This window comes from Octopus sinensis, linkage group LG2, assembly GCF_006345805.1.
Source record: "Octopus sinensis linkage group LG2, ASM634580v1, whole genome shotgun sequence".
Classification (NCBI taxonomy): Eukaryota; Metazoa; Mollusca; class Cephalopoda; order Octopoda; family Octopodidae; genus Octopus; species Octopus sinensis.
The window spans coordinates 96,950,238-96,972,643 of NC_042998.1; the positions used below are offsets into that span (position 1 = coordinate 96,950,238).

At 37.3% G+C, this 22,406-nt stretch overlaps 1 protein-coding gene and 1 pseudogene across 2 annotated transcripts in view; one reads left to right on the forward strand and one right to left on the reverse strand.

Annotated features, from left to right (window-relative positions):
- The window catches only part of LOC115225397 (centrosomal protein of 290 kDa-like), a 141,116-nt gene that overhangs the window by 53,741 nt on the left and 64,969 nt on the right, over positions 1 to 22,406 (reverse strand). For both annotated transcript variants that reach the window (XM_029796355.2, XM_036498548.1), the window contains exons 27-33: positions 18,164 to 18,337; positions 16,976 to 17,087; positions 15,555 to 15,736; positions 8,820 to 8,880; positions 5,532 to 5,629; positions 2,226 to 2,358; positions 455 to 657 (exon numbers count right to left, since the gene is read on the reverse strand). In XM_029796355.2, the coding sequence (XP_029652215.2) occupies positions 455 to 657; positions 2,226 to 2,358; positions 5,532 to 5,629; positions 8,820 to 8,880; positions 15,555 to 15,736; positions 16,976 to 17,087; positions 18,164 to 18,337 (963 nt within the window). The remainder of the gene's footprint in view (positions 1 to 454; positions 658 to 2,225; positions 2,359 to 5,531; positions 5,630 to 8,819; positions 8,881 to 15,554; positions 15,737 to 16,975; positions 17,088 to 18,163; positions 18,338 to 22,406) is intronic.
- Positions 6,593 to 6,711, forward strand: LOC115208873 (annotated as a pseudogene).

Here is a 22,406-nt window from a genome sequence, read left to right on the forward strand (position 1 = left end):
GTCTCTTCTACTATAGTACTGGGCTGACCAAAGCCTTGTGAGTGTACTTGGTAGACAGAAACTGAAAGAAGCCCGTTGTATATATATACATATGTATATGTACATGTTTGTCCTCCACCATTGCTTGATAACTGATGTTGGTGTGTTTACGTTCCCGTAAATTAGTGGTTCAGCAAAAGAGACTGATAGAATAAATACTAGGCTTACAAAGAATAAGTACTTGGGGGTCAATTTATTTGACTAAAATAAATAAAAGAATATGTTGACTTGTGAACAGAAACTGATGTTCAACAATACTATTAACATTATGGAAACTCATTATCTTGTAGCAGTATTAAATTATATTAATTAAGATATCTATCTATTCAGTTCTAAAAACTACCATTTCATTAATATTTTAAAAAGAAACTAAAAAATTTTTGAATAAATTTGAAAGGCAAAGATAAAAACTCACAGATAAATTCTTCTTTAACTGTTTGATTTTATTCTGAGAGTCAATCCGAGTGTGATAAATGGTTTGGTTTTTAGCATCGATCTGTTGCTCCAGCTGAAGAATATGGGCTTCAAGTTTGTTAATTTTACGCATCTCATTTTCAAGTTTCTGAACCGCTGTTCCTTCACTGACTTGAAGTTGCACAATTTGACGGTGTAGTTTCCCTAAAATAAAAATGATTTCCTCATTACATAAAAAAATCATCAAACTAAGGGCCAACAAGAGAGTCATTATATGACTGCTCAACTTACAAGAAATAGCAGCCAAAATATCCTACCATCTTAAAAGAGCTCTGAAGCATTGGACAATACAATCCTAGAGACACAATGTTTGAAAAGGAAAGATAGAATGAATACAGCTGGAAAGGTGATCAGGGGTAAAGAGCAACAATAGTAAAAAGAAACAGCTTGTGTATCTATATATCTATTTCTGGTTAACATAAAATTTAATATATATTTTATGTCTTGTTAATAAAATATGTAATAAAACATGACAATTCCATGAAGACTATCTGCCTTCAAATATTTGTTGGAAGATCTGAGCTGATACAGAAGGTTAAATAAAGTGTCTTAATGCATAAAGCCATAAACTTTATTTCAGCATGGAACCTACTTAAAGATGGATGGGGTAGGCCTTGAAATTCAAGTATATTTACCAAGAATACAGTTTATAAACACTAAATTCTTTAACTGTACATATTTGTTTACAAAGGTTTCAAATCTTATGCCAGATGAATTTATGTGTCTTTGTAATATTATCGGTGAGGCCCAATGTTCGAAGGTCGTGCTTCACCACCTCATCCCAGGTCTTCCTGGGTCTACCTCTTCCACAGGTTCCTTCTATTGCAAGGGTGTGACCCTTCCTCACACAGCTGTTCTCATCCATATGCAACAGATGAATATATTACATTTGTCTAATGTTGCATTATATATATATAGACTAAATTTTTTATTTAAGCATTATTTATTCTGGGCTAGCAAGAATTTATCTTGCCTAAAAATTTGATCTTATACATATCCTGGCTTCCAGCTGAATATCCTTCTGCATAAAATACCTATACTCCATAGTGCCTAGCTTCTGTTGACAGAGGGATATAAGGAAGTGGTTTTATTAAAGTGGGCATCTTAATTATTAAAAGTTTTTTTAATATTAATCTCAGGTTATGTCACACTGATAACTTCTAAAAAGAATGAAGTAGTGTGTATTCTCTGCATCTTTTACCTTATTCCTTAATTTCAAATTCAAACTTCTAATCCCACCAAATATTATGAAGAAATTATTATCTCCCTTGTATTAACTGTCCACTAAGGCAGTGCTACTCAAAGTGGTAGTATGCTGCCAGTATGCGGTGAGTTTCCAGAAAAGAAAGAAGCAATAGCAGATAAACTGACAAAGAAGAAGCAGGCTCACCTTTCACATTAGTAAAGATTAAGATTATAAAACGCTTATGTAATATAGAATTATTTGTTTGCAAAATAAATATAAGATTTAAAAAATTCTCAACTTTTATTATATTCATTATATATACTATTTCCAGTATAAATTAATACTACTGAGAAATATTATCGGTCCCTGACACATTGGAAAAAAAACTGCTGGTACACCACAGCAGATAGTTTGAGAAGCACTGCACAAGGGGACACTTTGTGCTTAATTGTATTAAAGTTATGTTTACTTTCTCAGAAACCAGTAATTGTATGTTAAATTCATAAGAAAATGGGAAAATTTATACCTATAACAGTCTTGTCATCACTTTGAGCTTGGAAGTCAAGTAACTGTTGACGTAGTGAAAGGACTTCTTTGTCACGAGATACCTGCTGATTCTCAAATGCTAACACTTGGTAAGTCGCCACATCAGCTATTTCCTAGAAAAAAATTTTATCATTAAAGAAAAATGGAAATCATTTTTTTTTGTCAATTAATTGTAAATTTTTCAGATGTCATCATCATCATCATCATCATCGTCGTCATTTAACATCCGCTTTCCATGCTGGCATGGGTTGGACGGTTTGACTGAGGGCTGGCAGGCCAGAAGGCTGTACCAGACTCCAATCCAATCTGGCAAAGTTTCTACAGCTGGATGCCCTTCCCAATGCCAATCACTCCAACAATGTAGTGGGTGCTTTTTACATGCCACCAGCACGAAGGCCAATCAGGCGGTACTGGCATCAACTACGCTTGAATGGTACTTTTTACGTGCCACTGGCACAGGTACCAATCAGGCAGTACTGGAAGATCCACGACAATCAGGCAATACTGGAAGATCCACGACAACAATTTCACTTGCCTCAATAGGTCTTCACAAGCATAGTTTATTGCCCAATGATTGAAGGGTATTCTTAAATGGGTTGGTTATGCTGCACTAGCATAGGCTATGGTTATGGTCTCACTTGACTTGCCAGGTCTTTTCAAGCACAACATATCTCAGTTACTTGTCATTGCCTCGGTGAGGCACAGTGTTTGAAGGTAGTGCTTCACCACCTCATCCCAGGTTTTCCTCTTCCACATGTTTCCTCTAATGCTAGGGTGTGACACTTCCTCACACAGCTGTCCTCCTCCATACGCAACACATGACCATACCAGCGCAGTCGTCTCTCTTGCACACAACATCTGATGCTTCTTATATCCAACTTTTCCCTCAGGGTGCTTACACTCTGTTGTATATGCACAGACATTACACATTCAGCAGAGCATATTGGCTTCATTCTTTGCAAGCTTACGCATGTCCTCAGCAGTCACGACCCATGTAGCATGGCTGTTCACACACATGCTTCATACAGTCTACCTTTTACTCTGAGTTAGAGGCCCTTTGTCACCAGCAGAAGTAGCTCTCTGAACTTTGCCCAGGCTATTCTTATTCTAGCAGCTACACTTTCAGAGAATCCAGCCCCACTACTGACTTGGTCACCTAGATAATGGAAGCTATCAACTACTTCTAGTTTTTCCCCCTGGAATGTGATGGAAGTTGTTTTCTGCACATGTTCAGTGTTTATTGCTCCTGAACATTTTCCACACACAAAAACTATCCTCCCAGTTAGCCTTCCTTTGATATTGCTGCAACTTTTATATGTCAATAGCTTACACTGGGTACATCTTATGGAGTTTCTACCTATGCTTTTCTACAGATCAAGCCCATCTACCGGAGGGGATTTGTGGTTTGTCTGCCTTCCTACTTTAGTTTTTGCTAGGTTGACTCTAAGGTCCTTCGATTCTAGACCTTGCTTCCACACACAAAACTTCTCCCCTAGTTCTGATAGTGACTCAGCTATTAGAGCAAGGTCATCAGCATAGAGAAACTCCCAGGGGCATCCTGTCTTAAATTCCTCTGTTATTGCTTGGAGGACTATGATGAATAAGAGGGGCCCGAGGACTGATCTTTGGTGGACCCCTAGATACATACAAAATTTCTAAACACAAACTACAAACTATTGTTTAGTTACGTATGTAAACATTGTGACACGTGTTCAATCTTGAATTTTCTTTAACATGGAAGAATACTAATTTAGCTGTTTAAAATAATACTAATTAAGTGGTCTAGTGGAAAATATTTCGAAAAATTAATTAATTTTGTATGATTAAAATTTAAACCAACGAGACAAAAGCAACTAGATAAAGAGAACTGGGAAATTCATCAGACCTGGGTTAAAAAATAGAGAAAGAAATAAAGAAATAAAGATAGCATCTCTGGAGTTCTTAATTGACTTTTAAATATCTGATTGGGAGTTTTAAAACCCATCAGCCAAGAACCTTCAATTAACTCTAAGATTTTTAAACTTATAAAATAATTTTCATAATTCTCACTCTTCACTTACTTAATTATTTTTCCAGCTCATTAAATAAGTGGTCTACAGCTATTATCAAAATTAGTTTTTTAAAGCAACATTCAATTGGAACCTAAGATAGTACTTAACAGCAATGAATCAGAAAAGAATTTAAGATTTATTCTAAACTATACAACAAAAATCATCCATCCATCCATCCATCCATCTATCCACCTATTCACCACTCACTATTGCTAGGCTGGGAGGATCATGGGGTTAGAGTCCTCACGCACCCCCTCCAAAGGATCCTATCAGAAGCAACTGTCGTTACACTTTCCTGTTGGATTCCCAAGTATATTCAACTGAAACTATGGATATTATCTAACCATCTTGTTCTTGGTCTATTCCTAGGCCTCCTACTGGTTGGCTTGAAGTGGAAAATTCTTGCGATTCTTTTGCAACATTGTAATCACATCTAGGTAGCACAGGCGCAGTGTGACCTCTCATTGTGGAGAAATAGTGGCTCAACTTAGGGAGACTCCCTAATATCTGAGCTACACACATTGTCAAGTAAAGTTACTCCAGAGACCCTTCAGAGGCACCCCATTTTGGCCACAAGTGAGGATAAGCATGTAAATTGAATTGAAGATAACAAGTTTAGCAAGTTCTGTTCTGCTTATTTTAACTATTCACTTCTATAGCTCTATTACCTTAATACCACAAGGTACTTTTAATATTAGCAGTATGGCATGATGAACATTTCATACAAAGACATTTCAGGGCTGACAGAATGAGAATAATTTTTCTGAATATTTATTCTCTGAAGTAATTAACTATTGTGCTGTTTTTAATCCATTACAAATACTTTGCTGCTTTTTCATATTTACTATTCTTCAAATATATTTGAAACATGCTAACTACTTCTTTCTAGTTTGTCTCTGAAAATCTAGTTTTTAATTTTGTCCATCAGGAGCCATATTGTTACCCCATATCTTGTATATTTTTCTTTCAGAAATTAAAAACTGCAACTCATTCTTTTAAATGAAAACCATGGTGTCTAGTAACAGAATAGGAAATTTCTTTGAATCTCTTAAATATAGATATTTGATTTTTGAAGAAGTAAAGATATCTTGTTCAAATCTGCTGGAATGTATTAAGAACAGATATGCAATTTTCGCTGATATCTGAAAGTAAAGTATCTTAGTAGATAATCTAATAAAGTAAAATATAGAACAAGATCTTCAGACATTAAATTAATATTTTAAGAAAATAATTACTTTTAATTTGGAGATTTCAGCTTTCAGGCATATTTCATTTTCTTCAAGTTCTGCAATTTTCTTACTATCTGATTCACTTACATCTTTGGTTGCTGCATCTTAAATATATCATAATTAACAAGAGAGTATAGTTAATATCATAGTTAGAGAGAGAATAAGTCGTCTGACACACTTTATAATATTGAATATACCTATAACAAAGCACATTTCTTAACACAATAAGTAATGCTTCCATTTGAATTTACATTAGCATACAGAATTATATACATCTAATTGAGTTTCAGCATATATTTTAATTTTGAAATTAAATTACAATAGCAAATGATTAAAAGTGGCATTACTTTTATTTTGAATATTACTTTGCAGTCTAAATGACTTCATGCAATTCTATATAACTTTATTTTTCATCTTTTAAGCTGAAGTTAGCCTTATCTAGTTACATCATCATCATCATCATCATCATCATCATCATCATCATTTTATGTCCATTTTCCAAGTTGGTAGAAAGAGAACAGTTTGACAGGATTTAATGGGTTGAAAGAATTCAATGGGTTGGAAGGATTCAATGGATCCTCCAGTGTCCTATATTTGCTATTTTTTCACCAACTACATTACAGAGTGTACTCAGTGTATTTTCATGGCACCAGCACTATAGGGGTTGCCTTGCCATCATGAAGACTTAAGAGCCCTGCATTATCATTGTTCAGATCAATTACAAGTGTACTGGGTGCTTTTTGTCAATAAATTAAACTTTACTTTTCCAATGGATATAAAAGAAAACTCCTTCGATTATTTTTAATCTTGAATAGGATAACAGAACAAATGTAAAGGATGAGAATATACAGAATAACTTCCAATATTGTAATCGAAAATCCTGTGGTACAAATACTTTAAAGATGGAAACACTTTAATGATGGTCCAGCATTTTTGTTTGTTGCCAGAGTGATTGATTTAATAAATGATACAGTAAACACTTAGCTTTTAAAGAGAAGTTTAATAAGTCTTTCCGGAAACAAACTCATATTTCATCAATAGTTTTATATATTTATATAATAGTTTCAGCTTATGGCCATATCATGTTGAAAGCACCGGTTCTCGTCCGATCACCGAAGTTAGGCAACGTCAAGCATAGTTAGTACTTAGATGGGTGACTGCTTGGGAAACCTAGGTGCTGTAAGCATCACACATTTAGGCGCAGGAGTGGCTGTGTGGTAAGTAGCTTGTTACCAACCACATGGTCCCAGGTTCAGTCCCACTGTGTGGCATCTTGGGCAAGCGTCTTCTACTATAGCCTTGGGCCAACCAAAGCCTTGTGAGTGGATTTGGTAGACAGAAACTGAAAGAAGCTCATCATATATATGTATGTATGTATATGTTTGTGTGTCTGTATTTGTTCCCCCAGCATCACTTAACAACCGATGCTAGTGTGTTTACGTCCCCGTCACTTAGCAGTTCAGCAACAGAGACCAATAGAATAAGTACTAGGCTTACAAAGAATAAGTCCTGAGGTCAATTTGCTCAACTAAAGGCAGTGCTCCAGCATGGCCACAGTCAAATGACTGAAACAAATAATAAAAAAAAAGAATAAAAGAATATTTTGAAGGCTTCAGAAAGCATTCCTGAAGACAGTTGTAACAGCTATAAAATAGTGACATTGCTTGATATAAGCCAGTGTTGAGGTTGAAGAGAGAATACACTATATATAAATAAAAGTTGACAGAGAAATTAATACACAAATGAAGTTAGTTTGTTAAATGGTTCTCTCCATGCCATGAGGCACATAAGGCTGCAACATGATCTCTCCAACCAGCTGTTTTCTGTCACTGTTCTGGTTTCATTCCAGCTTCTTTTCTCGTTTCCTTTCCTTGTCAATGGTCCTTTGCCATGTGGTTTTAGGGTGCCCTGCAGCTTTTTTCCCCTCAGGCTGCCACTTTAGTGCCACCATACAATTGCTTTCTCAATTTTATCTGAGGATGAGTCCGATCGAGTTCTAGCATCTGCATCTTGTTTCATCACTGAACCTGTTGATGCCCATCATCATCTCAATTATGTCATTTCAGACGCTTTGCAGCCACTTGATGTCAAGTATTTGCCTTAAGCATGTGAATTGGAAGCAGTTGATTGGAGTTGGTGGTGTAAACACATCAGACTTGACTAATTCATGCTACCAATGAAAACAGGTCTAAAGCTATTGTTACACTGTTGATTTGCTTTTCAACAAAGTTGAGAGTGAAGAGAAATTACAATCAGAATGAATTTGATCAGGATCACATTAAATGATAGAGTATCAGAATAATTAGAGCATAAGACAAAATGCCTTGTAGTATTTAGTTACAGCCCTTTGTATTCTGAGTTCAAGTCCTACTCAAGTCAACTTTGCTTTTCATCTTTTAAGAGTGAATAAAATTATTATTAGTGCATCCATTGTTATCAACGATGATCAAGGACATCATATGGGAGAAGACGAGTCATGGTGTGTCCAGCTGTGGCCAATCAGTCCAATGCATGCTCAGAAGGTTCAGCTGCAGATCAGGCACTGGTAGTTGGCTGGGACTGAAGGCAAGAAGTTGGCTTTGGACTTGTGCAGTTTTCACCTTCTTTGTGCCCCTGTAGTCCTATTCCATTTGTAAGAAGTGGCACTTCTGTTGGTATATCTTCACCAGGCAGGGAAGTCTTGTCTTCATGTTTCCCAGGTCTCAGTGTTGACCTCAAAGCTCTTCAGTAAGGCTTTGAGTAAGTCCTTGAAGCACTTTTTGTGTCCACCTTGTATGTGCTTGCCTTCTGCCAGTTCACTGTTAAACGGTCTTTTGAGGAGTCACATGTTGGAAATGTAAGAATGATGCACCATAAATGTGAAAAGAGTTTTATAAAAGAAGAACTCATTTCTGTAAGGCACTAACAAGTTCAGGAAATTATTACTTCTGACAGCAACATAAGATTTCTCTCTCCCTCTGTATAAAAACAATGTAAGGAATGCAAAGTAGTGATATATTGGTAGTGAATGTGGGAGATCTACAGAAAAATATATGAGAAGAAAATGGTGGGATCTCATATCAGAATACTGGGTCTCAAAAATAAGAAGGCAAATATTGGGATGAGGAGGCAATAAACTGTTTCTATCCCATAGAAGAAAAGAAAACTGTTTAAAACAATTCTGAAGATGGAGATGACATCATTAGTTATACACAAGAACAAAAATAAGAAATACCAGTAAACTGAGCAACTCAGCAGCTTTTTATCAACAAGCATTGGAAACAATTATTTATAAAATGTGGAAGCGCTTCTTACTTGCTAACTCTTCTCGTAATTGCTCTTCAGATTTTTTATATGTATTGTTTACTTGGGAAACCTTTGTGAAAATGAAAAACAAAAGAGGTAAAATGCAATGAAGAAAAAATTGCAAAAATATTAAATGAAAGTAAAATGAGAAACATTTCAGAAACAGAATTGCATAAAGATATAAGAAAAAAAAATTGTATAAAAATTCTAATTTAAAATTTTTACAGCCTAAAGTTCAATAAAGTAATACAAAAGTATTTTCATATACATTTTTCTGTATTCCAAAACTTATAAAGTATGAAATATTTCAATGTTATTTTCTTTAGAAGCTGACTTTATATAAGCATATCATACATCATACATACACAGATATATATATATATATATATATATATATATATATATATACACACACATACATACACACATATATGTATATCATCGTCATCATCAAAATCATCATCGTCATCATCATTTAACATCCGCTTTCCATGCTAGCATGGGTTGGACAATTTGACTGAGGACTGGCGAACCAGATGGCTGCACCAGGCTCCAATCTGATCTGGCAGAGTTTCTACAGCGGGATGCCCTTCCTAATGCCAACCACTCCGAGAGTGTAGTGGGTGCTTTTACATGCCATCGGCATGAGGGCCAGTCACGCGGTACTAGCAACGGCCACGCTCAAATGGTGTTTTTACATGCCACCTGCACAAGAGCCAGTCCAGTGGCACTAAATTTAAAGTAAACAGAAAATGGAGAAATACTGATCAACAATAATTAACTAACATCAATTATTACTTTTTAATTAAATAGAAATGGACTGTATCCTGTCTAACACCTGTTTCTGCTTCCAATGTTATACAGTAAAGCCACTGAAAATTCTGAAAATAATATTCATCATATTTCATAATGATCTGGAACAGGGAGCTTCATCAGAGTGAAAAAAATACATAAAAGAAAAGAAAAGAAAAGAAGAGCCTTGAGAAAAAGATAAGCCTTTCATCTTCTTCTCGAAGCTCTTCTTTTCTATCCTTTTCTTTTATGTATTTTTCTTCACTCTGATGAAGCTCCATGTTCCAGATCGGATGTATTACCAAATATGATGAATATTATTTTAAGAATTTTCCATAGCAATACCTTATAACATTGGAAACAGAAACAGCTGTTAGACAGGATACAGTCCATTTGTATTTAATTAAAAAGTAATAATTGGTGTTAGTCAATTGTTGTTGATCAATATTTCTCCATTTTCTGTTTACTTTGAATCTAATTCCTGATAAAACTCATGTTTATCTTTGTCATTACCTGTAACCTATGAGCATAATATGCTTGCATATGTATGTCCAGGGTTAACATAGGTAATTATACCAGTAGTATAACAGATATTTTTATCCCTTAGACGGTTATTCCAACCTCTAACTGAACTAGCCTGCCTGCCTGCCTACATACATACATACATACATACATATATATATAGGCACAGGCAATGATGATGATGACATACCACAATGAATGGTGAGACCAATCCAATCCATGCCAACATGGAAAATCAAAAAGATGATGATAATGATAATGATGACAGTGATAAATGATGATGAATGATGATGATGACAGTGATGAATGATGATGATGAAATATGTATCGATCTTTTGCTTATATATACAAGGATGTAAGTATTTTTTATCTTTTGTCTAGGCATCAGATTGCAGCCATGCTGGGGCACTACTTTGAAGAATAGTTGAACAGATTAACCCCACTACTTATTTTTTAAATCTGGTACTCATTCTATCAGTCTCTTTTGCCAAGCTGCTAAGTTACAGGGATGTAAGCAAACCAACATCAGTGGGAAAAAAAATCTTGTATATTTTGAAATACTTGTTCTGCACCAAGTAATATGCATCTGCTTGTGAAGACCTGTTGGGGCAAGTAAAATCGAAATTGAACCAAATTCGATGACTGGCACCTGTGCCAGTGGAGCACTAACAGCTCCATCCGAGCAGGATCACTACCAGAGCAGCTGTCTGGCTTCCGTGCCAGTGGCACATAAAAAGCACCATTTGAGTGTGATCGTTACCAGCGTCGCCTTACTAGCATTTGTGCCAGTGACACGTGAACAAAACATTCGAATGCGGTCATTGGCAGTGCCGCTGGACTGACACCTGTGCAGATGGCACGTAAAAAGCACCATTTGAGCGTGACCGTTGCCAGTACCGCCAGACTGGCCCTCGTGCCGGTGGCACGTTAAAGCACCCACCACACTCTCGGTGTGGTTGGCATTAGGAAGGGCATCCAGCTGTAGAAACTCTGCCAGATCAGATTGGAGCCTGGTGCAGCCATCTGGTTCGCCAGTCCTCAGTCAAATTGTTTAACCCATGCTAGCATGGAAAGCAGACGTTAAACGATGATGATGATGATGATGTCACACATTTACGCATATCATCAAAAATATTCAATGAACTAATGAGTGGCCAATAGTTAGAAACCTGTAACCAATCATATATTGTTTACAAACTATAATTTAAAAGAATGTGCCAGTGACACACGAAAGCATCCACTGCACTTTGTAAAGTGGTTGGTGTTAGGAAGGGCATCCAGCCATAGAAACTATGCCACAACAGACAGCTACGGTCTGATGCAGCCTTCTGGTCTGTCAGCTCTCAAGTCATAAAACTGTCAAACCTACACATGTATGGGAAATGGACATTAAACAATGATGATCATGAAAGAAAGAAAAAAATAAATACAAATTCAAGACGGGCATGTTATATTTTGCTTTATTTGTTTTGTGTGTGTGGGTATGTATTTGTGTGTGCGTGTGTGTGTGTGTGTGTGTGTGTGTGGTGTGTGTGTGTGTGTGTGTGTTGTGTGTGTGTGTGTGTGTGTGTATGTGTGAGTTTGTTCGTTTGTTTGTATTTTCTTTTGGGTGGGGATTCTTCTTTCATACAGTGTGACGTGGCCTTGATGTCAAACTGTGACTGGGTTGAAAATCCAGTTTGCCATAAATAATGATTTCAGAGTTATACTTGTTCAGCAAGTGTATGACCTCAGATTTTGTATTGAAACCAAAACAATTACATCTATTATTTCATTCATTCAGAACATACACAAAAAATGGTGTATTCTCTTACCTGTCTCTGTCGTTAGACTGTGATCACACTGGGGCACTACCTTGAAGAGTTTTAGTCAATATGCTAACTCTACATTACTTATTTTTAAGTCCGGTACTTAACAACTTAATATTGGTTTTTCAAGCAGTGTAACATAATAACAAGACATACATACATACATACATACATACATACATACATACATACATACATACATACATACATACATATACATACACATATAATATAATATATATACAATTACAACAAAGTGTAAACATCTTGAGAGAAAAGCTATGTGGGCAGTTGTGTGAAGAAGTGCCAATCTCTACTAGTGGAAGGTAGCTGTAGAAGAGGGAAACCCAGGAACACATGGGACAAGGTGGTGAAGCAAGATCTTCAAATACTGGGCCTCATGGAGACGATGACTAGTGACTGACACCTTTGGCAATATCCCATGCTTGAGAAGACCAGTCAAGCCAAGGAAAATTATAGCTGTGGCTGTTGTTGATGTCACATAACTGGCACCCATCATCATTGTTTAATGTTCATCTCCCATGCATGCATGTGTAGGACAGTTGACAGGAGCCAGCCAGGTAGAAAAACTACTCTCGGTTACTGTGTCTGTTTTGGCAGAGATTTTACAGTTGGAAGCCCTTCCTAACGCCAACCACTCTGCAGAATGGACTCAGTACTTTTAACGTGACACTAGCACAGGTGAGGTTAGTTTTGGCATGATTTTTATAGCTGGATGCTCTTCCAAACACCAATTACATTATAGTGTGGACTGGATGCTTTTAACATAGCACCAGCACTGGCAAGGTAACCAAGTAACTCACAAGACAAAGAATTACGAGAGGGGCAGAGAGATTTGTAGAGGGGAACTTGTGTCAGAGAATGAAAGATTAAAGTGTGACAAACAGACAGAGAGACAGAAGGAGATGTCTTTCCACAACAGAGGGGACATTAGAGGAGGTAATCCAGTACCAAATGATGAAAGGTTAGAGTGTAACAGGGAAATAGAGAGGCAGAAAGAGGTATCTTGCTATAGAGGAGGTACATGGTTACACAGTGAGAGAGAGAGAGAGAGAGAGAGAGAGAGAGAGGAGATAGAAAGTAAGAGAGAGATACAAGAAAGAGGCCAGAAACAAGTGTGCTGATATAAAGGAGATACTTGGTTACCAAGTCAGACGAAAAACAAGAGGAGAGAGAGAGTAGGAAACATCAAAAGTGTAAGAAAGAGCAAAAGAGAGATGGTGTAGTGCTAGGGTATACTTACAAATAACAAGAATATGAGCGGAGAACCTGGGTAGAAAAATAGGGTGTGGGAGTGGATGTTGGGGGGGGGGATAGCGATACAGTGAGCAGGGCAGTGAGGGTAAGAAAGGGGATTGGAAAACAATCATAATTTATGCAAAGGAAATGTGAGGAAGAGAAAGATGCAGCTAGACAAGGAGTTGTGGTTCAATTTCTTAGGGTAGAGTGGGTGGGACACGACTCTTCTAGCTCTCATTTTTGTGGACGGGTTTTCTCTAGAACTGCATATCTCCAAACATATTGGTTCACTGTCATTTCATCCATGAGCCCCAACATCCTAAGATCAGTCCTCACCACTTCATCCCATATCTTCCTGGATCTTCCTCTTCCACTAGTATCATCCACTTTCAGTGACAGGCACTTCTGTGTACAGCTGTCTTCACTCATACGCATCCCATGTCCAAACCAATGCATTCTCCTCTCCTGCATACCACATTTAATCCCTCTTATGCCTAACTTTTCTCTCAACACAGTGAGTGGATTTGATACACAGAAACTGAAAGAAGCCCATCATATATACAAGGTTCCTGGCTTTAAGGGTATTGCGAAAATCCTGGTTGGAGGCCCAACCTTCGTAGTTCTTTTACACGGCCTAAAAAAGCTGAAGGACTGCAGCAACAAGTGTGTGATGCTGAGAGGGGAATATGCTGAATAAAATCATAATTAACTGATCCTCCTCTATTTTCTTTTACCCAAAAACAGGAACTTTTCAGCACCCCTTGTATATACATGTATCTATGTGTATGTGTCTGTGTTTGTACCCCACCACCCTTTGACAACTGGTGTTGGTGTGCTTACATCCGCATAACTTAGCAGTTCAGTTTAAGAGAGCGATAGAATAAGTAGCAGGCTTTACAAAAAGTAAGTACTGGGGGTGATTCACTCGACTAAAATGCTTCAAAGTGGTGCCACAGCATGGCTGCAGTCGCAGTCTAATGACTGAAACAGGGAAATGATAAAAGATATGTGAAATAATGATCTGTCGTATAAGTAGAGGGTCTTAAGTGAGGAGAGAACAGGAAAAGAGCCATTGTACTGTTCTAGCAAACAATGTATAAATGGGGGAGGGGCATAAGTGTGCGTGTGTATACATGGGCACATGTACATATGTGTATGCATATGCGCAAGTGTAAGTTTGGTTACGTGTGTGTAGCCATGCACATGTTTATGCATGTGTGTGAGTGTGTGAATGTCTGTGAGTGTAAAGATGTGTGTGATGTGTGAGGGTTACTTTCGGAGACCTGCATGTTTGTATGTGGGTGTGTGGGTGTGTGTGTGTACCTGTATGTACATGTGTACACTTGAGTGTGTGTGTGTGTGTGCCTACATGTGCATGTGTGTGTGTGCACAAATCTGTGTTGGCTGTCTGTGTATGCATATGTACATGTCTAAGTGTGGGCACATATACATGACCAGGTGTAGCATCTGTATACATGTGTGTGTAAGTGTGTGAGTGTGTATATATGTGTGTGAGTGTGCATGTATGCGAATGTGTATGGGTGTTGGTATGCCAGTGGGTCAGTCTGTATGTATGTATATAAGTGTGTATGTATTTATATGTGTGTGAGGGTTGCTTTCAGAGACAGGCTATCAATTATACTATTGGATAGTATTTGTGTGCAGCTTTAACTGGTCTTACCATCCAGGTATTAAACAGTAAAGACAAGCTTTATTTAGTAACAGAAAAATGACCAAAGAGCACTGCATAAGAGCACTGTCAGTTCACAGATAACACATAAATTTATTTTTCAAAAACTATACAAGTTTGACATAGAACAAACAATACAGGACAAACAAGCAGTCTTGGACTTGAACGAATGAATTAACAAGTGATGAGTACACATCATCATCATCCTCATCATCGTTTAACGTCCGTTTTCCATGCTAGCATGGGTTGGACGGTTCGACCGGGGTCTGGGAAGACTGGAGGCTGTGTCAGGCTCCAGTCTGATCTAGCAGTGGTTCTACAGCTGGATGCTCTTCCTAACGTTAACCACTCTGTGAGTGTAGTGGGTGCTTTTTATGTGCCACCGGCACAGGGGCCAGAGGAGGCTGGCAAAAAGCCACGGTCAGCTGGTACTTTTTATATGTCACCGACATGGATGCCAGTCAGGTGGTGCTGGCATCGGCCACATTCGGATGGTGCTTTTTACATGCCACCGGCACGGGTATCACAACTACAATTTCCATTTGATTTTTATTTTGATGCTGATGTACTTGACTCAATAGATCTCCTCAAGTACTGCGGGTCATCCTACAATCCAAGGTTAGCACAGCAGGCCGTCCTGAGGAAAAAACGTTTTGAAATATATTTACTTACTTCTGCCAAATTTTCTTCCAGTTCTTTGATTCGTTTTTCCAAACCAGTAATCAGGAACTTTGACTTATCATACATTTGAACTGCATGCTCAGCCCGTTGCTTTTCATGCAATTCATTCATTTCAGTTCTCACCAGTTTCTCAGTTTGACTTCCATTTTCATTAACATTTACTGACTTTGCATCTGTCAGTGACAAACAATAAGGAAAAAAATAGCTCACTAAATTAAAAAACATTAGTTGTTTTAGCATTTTTTACATACTAAAATATATTTGTTTTTTTAATGCATTTATTCCATATATTTGCATGAGTTAAACGAATATATATTATTAGACATTGTTTACAGCTGGATGCTCTTCCTGTCAATAACCATTACTAGGTTTCAAAGTAAGAGACAGTTTATTCCACTCATCTTTGAAAGTACAGAGCCAGCAAAAGCCAATTCACTGAAGAGAAAGACAACCAATTTCAGCCAATTCACTGAAGAGAAAGACAACCAATTTCAGCGTGTTACTCAGCAGTTTTTCTTATGAAGCATACTGGATGCAAACATTCATGTTCTCTCTCATACACACACACATACATACATGACCTTCATTTGCTTTCCGTCTACTAAATTCACACATGAGGCATTGTTTGACCCAGGTTTACAGTAGAAGACATTTGCCCAAGGTGCTGCATTGTAGGACTGAACCCAAATCCTTATGATTCAGAAGCTAACTTCCAAACTATACAACCATGCCTACACCTGAAATATGTTAGACAAATTTTCAATACAGCAGTTATTAATAAGTCCAAGTCCTGTGCCATTAACACTGCAAAATCCAATAATCTCAGATCTGAAGTCATTATCTATTACTAGTTTTTCTTTAGTGCAATTACTTTTCAACTATCTTTCACACATCATAGTAAAATGGTTAATGATGATGAAGAAGAGAATGATGATGACTCCCACTAGTCGAATCATCATCATCATCATTTAGCATCCATTGTCCATGCTGGCATGGGTTGGATGGTTTGACCAGGGCTGACAAGCTGGAAAGTTGCACCAGACTCCAGTCTCATTTGGCATGGTTTCTACAGCAGGATGCCCTTGGTATGCAATGCAGGAGTGGTAGGCATTGCATACTCTATTTGTTTTTGCTTAAATAATCAAGGGTCCATAAAACAACAGCCAAAATGGAATTAGTTCATAGCATCTCAAAGAGGAGTTTGCTTGCTATTTCTGGCAGGTCAAGCAACTACAAAGAGAGTCCCTCATTGGCTTGTAGTACAAAGTTGCTGCTGTCAGCAACAGAAGTGACGGTATTAGTGATAACATTAATAAATGTCATAATATACAATACAATTTTTTAAAAACTGGCAAAAGTTTTAGTAAAGAAACATAACAAAATGTCTGTCATCTCAAAGGAAATATTTTTACCGGCGTTCTTCATCTTTTCAAAATTATCTGATAAGACATTAACTTTGTCTTTTTCTAGTTCAAGTATTTTGTTTAAATGTTCATTTTCATTCTTCAGTTGAATTACTTCCTCCTGCAATTAAAGGAAACAAAAATACCAATTAGCTATAACATTTTGCAATGTAAAAGTTAGCAATAACTTCATCAAATTCAACTGCCTTCTGTCTGTTGATGGTCAAGCACTTGCAGCACTAAATTCTTCACAACTAAATTTATTAAGCCTGTCTAATCAACTTTACAATGGATTAATAGTTACCGGCTCAGACCATTCTGAGATTACTCAGAATCTAGATTTTTATCCTCTTAATAAATGTGAACTTTGTTTCAAATATTAAAATGCTAACTTCCCTTCTTACTTTCTTCTATATCATTATAACTGTTTAACATCCATTTTCCTATGTTTGCATGGTTCAAACAGAATCTATTGAGGCAGATTTTCTATGTGCAGATGCCCTTCTTGTTGCCAACCGTCATCTGTTTCCATGTAAGATATTTCCCCATTGTCAGACATGTTTTTCATGGAAGACTGGAAACTAACATAATTTGTATAAAAGCAATCAGTGTTTGATATCATCACTTGATGTCAACACAAGAGTAAACGCACACACACACATGCTCATACACACTTACACAATGTTAGAAAGGATATCCAGCCATGAAAATCAAACCTTGCCAGTGCTGGTGCCACATAAAAACTACTCAGTCTACTTTGTATCATAGTTGGCATTAGGAAGGACATCCAGCCATAGAAACCATGTTAAGAGACAGTGGAGCTTAGTGCAGTCCTCTGGCTTACCAGCTCTCATCAAGCCATCCAACCCATGCCAACATGATGATGGATGTTAAATGATGATGATGCTGATACACATACCCTCAGAATTCTTTCAGCTTCAACCTACCAAATCCACTCACAAGTCTTTTGTCAACCTGGGACTATAGTAGACAACACTTGCGCAAGGTAGAATGAGACTGAATGCAAAACCCTGTGGTTGCAAAGCAAGCTTCTTAACCACACAGCCATACCTGCCCCTATAGCTTGTCAAGTTTGTTTTTCTCTTTTTTTAATACAAGAAAGGAGTTCAAAAGTTATAGAACACAAGAAATGAGAAGATAGATAAAAGGAATAAGGAATAGCATTAATGTAATTACCTCAAGACCAGCAAATGCTTCGGATTTTGCTATAAACAGATGTTCTCTTTCTAAAAGATCTCGGTAGTTTTCTGTAAGAGTTTGGTACTCTTTATTAGCCTTTTCCAACTCTTCAGAAGATACGGAATCTTCCAGAGCCTTCTGCAAAGCATTTATCTTGAATGTGGAAGTGTACTGTTTTAAAATAAAATAGAGATTCGACAATCACTGAAGAAGTAAATAAATTTATTATGAGGTTTGTTTCTTTCAAACATTAATTTCCCTAAAATCCTCCTCAAAGTGAAACTGTGTAGACAAATGATTAGAATGTTACATTCACAATTGTTAGGTCAGGGTTTCGATACATGGGCTGGGTGGTGCATTGTGTTCACCAGTCTGGAACCCCTATCTTGCTCAGGGCATTGACCTCCTATTAACTGTTCAGAGACATGCAGCCAAGTGAATACCCTCCATCAGGCATCTACCATATTCTGAGCAGCTTGCTTTCCTGAGCATAGATACATTGAAGCTCTAACATCTGGCAACTGACTTGGTAAACACCCACAAAATTATTAACCATCATGCCATAACTACCCTGAGCACCTTTTTGAGCTCCATGTGCCTAACACACATGGGTATGCCTACAAAGTCAGAAAACAGCACAGCTCTCATGAATTTCAGAAACATTTTTTCACACTCAGAGTTGCTGAAGCATAGAACAAACTACCTGCATCATTTGCTAATTGCCAAGACATTGCATCCTTTAAAACCTCTATGCTTCCTGAAATTCGCCCACACTACACCTGATATCCCCCCTCTATAGACATGCACGCATGTATATCATGACTCATACACCGTTCAATTTCCTGACTTTTGTACATAATTTTATGTAATGTACATGCACCTTTGATGAGTTGTAGTGCACCTGAGCATGCATTATTATCAACATCATCGTCATTTAACATCCGCTTTCCATGCTGGCATAGGCTCGACAGTTTGACTGAAGGCTGGTAAGCCAGAAGGCTGCACCTGGCTCCAATTTGATCTGGCAAGGTTTCTACAGCTGGATGCCCTTCCTAACGCCAACCACTCTGACAGTGTAGGGGGTGCTTTTTATGTGCTACTGGCACAAGGGCCAGTCAGGTGGTGCTGGCATCAACCACACTTGAATGGTGCTTTTTACGTGCCACCAACACAGGAGCCAGTCAAGTGACACTGGCAACAATCATGCTCGAATGGTGCTTTTTATGTGCCATCAGCATAGGAACTAACCAGGTGGCACTGGCAACAACCATGCTCAAATGGTGCATTTTACATGCCACTGGCATAGGACCAATCAGGCAGCACTAGCATTGACCACATTCAAATGGTTCTTTTTACGTGCCACCAGCTTTTCATGTTGCTCCAGTCCACTCTAGTGAGTAACCCTATGCCAGACCAGCATCATATTTCTAGAACATCATGACCTTGGTCACTTACATGTCATGGAAGCTGGGTATCTAACCTGATGAATTCTAAAGCTGAAGACAGAGCTAACTAACTAATTAGCTATATAAAATTAGGATACAATTTTAAATCCAGTTTTCACTAAAGAATAACATAAAAAATGTATAAGAAATATCAATTTATCTCAAGATGGCCTAAAGATATTCTTTTAGAAACATGTAAATTTAACATGGAGCTAGGAATATTATTGAGTGTATAATATGTAAAGATAATGATAAATGAAAAGTAATCTAAAATTAAGACAGTTGAAAAATATTATTTAAAACAAGCTAAAGCCTTTCACTTTTCCTACTTTTTATATTTTTATATATTGATATATTTTTGATGAATAATAAAAAGTTTGAGTGCATGTGCATGAGTGTGTATGTGTGAATGAGAGAGAAACAGTGAGAGACACACAGACAAACAGACAGACACACAAACAGACAGACACACAAACAGTGACAGACAGAGATACAGACATAGAGTGAAAGAGAGAATATCTTGCATGCATAACACATAAATATTTTTGCATAAATCATTTTAGCAGAGGACTCCATTAATATAAAAATAATTTCATGTTTAGCATAATGATATATTGCAATATGTAAAAGTATAAAACAAAAAAGGCGGAGTGGTATTTGAAGTTAAATACTGGCCACACATATCAAATTATATTAAAATGTATTTAAAAAATACCCACATATATTCCTAAAATATTTTTCAGGCATAAACCTGTGTTTCTAACAGTCCCACATATAAAATAATGCCTATGATGTTGCTATCAGTGTGTGTGTGTATATATATATATATATATATATATATATATATATAAAGTAAATAAATGGAGTTGAACGCAGATGCTATTCAAATTTTTTTTACTTTCGACATATGTTTCGAAGACAACATTCATTTTATTCCAAAGGAATAAATGGTGTAAAATGCAATCTTCTCATCAGGAAAGAAAGAGAACCTATCTGAACAAGACATTATAACAATTTTAATGACTGCATCGTTTTGATGATGCAGTCATCAAAATTGTTATGTCTTGTTTTTTAGGTAGGTTCTCTTTCTTTCCTGATGAGAAGATTGCATTTTACACCATTTATTCCTTTGGAATAAAACCAATGTTATCTTCGAACCATATGTCGAAAGTAAAAGAATTTGAATAGCATCTGCATTCAACTCCATTTATTTACTTATACTACACAAATTACTGCACATTAACCAGGAGTTTCTACCTTTGAATAGGTCACTACATACTTGTTACTTACGTGAATTTTGCTACCCTGGTAACTGTTTGTTGAATTTTCCATGTTAATGGTAAACAAAGGATAATTCTTTCATCCATTTATATATATATATATATATATATTATATATATATATATATATATACATACATATATGAGAAACTCAAGGCCTTGTTGCTTGCATTAAGGACCAAGATAATTGGGGCCTTGCTATACAAAGGATCGAGACACTTGGCACTTTGCTGTACTCAAGAAAACCTGTCCTACACAGCATAAGTGTTAAGGCTTCTCTCACTTCTCACTGGTGAGGAGGACCAGCCTGCATGACTCCTGCGCTGGTGCTATGTAAAAAGCACTTGTGCCAATGCCACATAAAAGATATCATGTGATACCATGTTAAAAGCATCCAGCACACACTATAAAGTGGTTGGCATTACGAAGGACATCCAGCCATAGAAACCAAGCCAAATGAGACAGGAACGTGGTGCAGATCTCCAGTTTGCATGCTCCAGTCAAACTGTCCAACTCATGCCAGCATGGAAAACAGATGTTAAAGGATGATAATGATATATATATGTGTGTATGCATGCGCGTGTGTATGTGTGTATATATATCATCATCATCGTTTAGCGTCCGCTTTCCATGCTAGCATGGGTTGGACGGTTCAACTGGGGTCTGGGAAGCCAGAAGGCTGCACCAGGCCCAGTTTGATCTGGCAATGTTTCTACGGCTGGATGCCCTTCCTAACGCCAACCACTCCATATCATCATCATCATCATCATTTAACATCTGTTGTCCATGATGGCATGGGTTGGAGAGTTTGACTGGGCTGGCATGCTGAAAGGCTATACCAGGCTCCAGTCTGATTTAGTATGCCTTTCTACAGCTGGATACCCCTCCTAATGCCAACCATTCTAAGGGTATAATGGATGCTTTTATGTGCCACTGGCATGAGTGCCATTTGCATGACACTGGGGTGCATTTACATACCACCAGCATGGGTGCCAATTTGTAGGACACCAGTTTCTGTCACGACTGCAATTTTGCTCAGCTTGATGGATCTTCTTTTCAAGCACGACATAATGCCAAAGGTCTTGGTCATTGCCTCCATGAGGCCTAACACTCAAAAAGAACTCAGCCACTTTGCCTCCATCAGGCCAATCTCAGGAAGGATGGAAAAGAATATAGTTAGTCTTAGTTGTCTCTTTGTCTTCTATTATAATTCCATTGAAATTTAGGAGGTTTTAGAGAAATGTTGGCTTTAAATTTTGGCACAAGGCCAGCAATTTCAGGGGAGGAGATAAGTTAGTTACATCAACCCCAGTACTCAAATGGTACTTATTTCCACTAACCCTAAAATGATGAAAGGCAAAGCTGACCCTGAGAGAATTTGAACAGTAGGAAGAATTACTTAATAAATAGATTAAGTATAAAGGAGTTTACTTAGTCAATGAATTATTGAATAACTTAATAAATAGCATATAATAAATACAGAAGTGTTTAAAAAGAAAGATAAAAATCAAATAT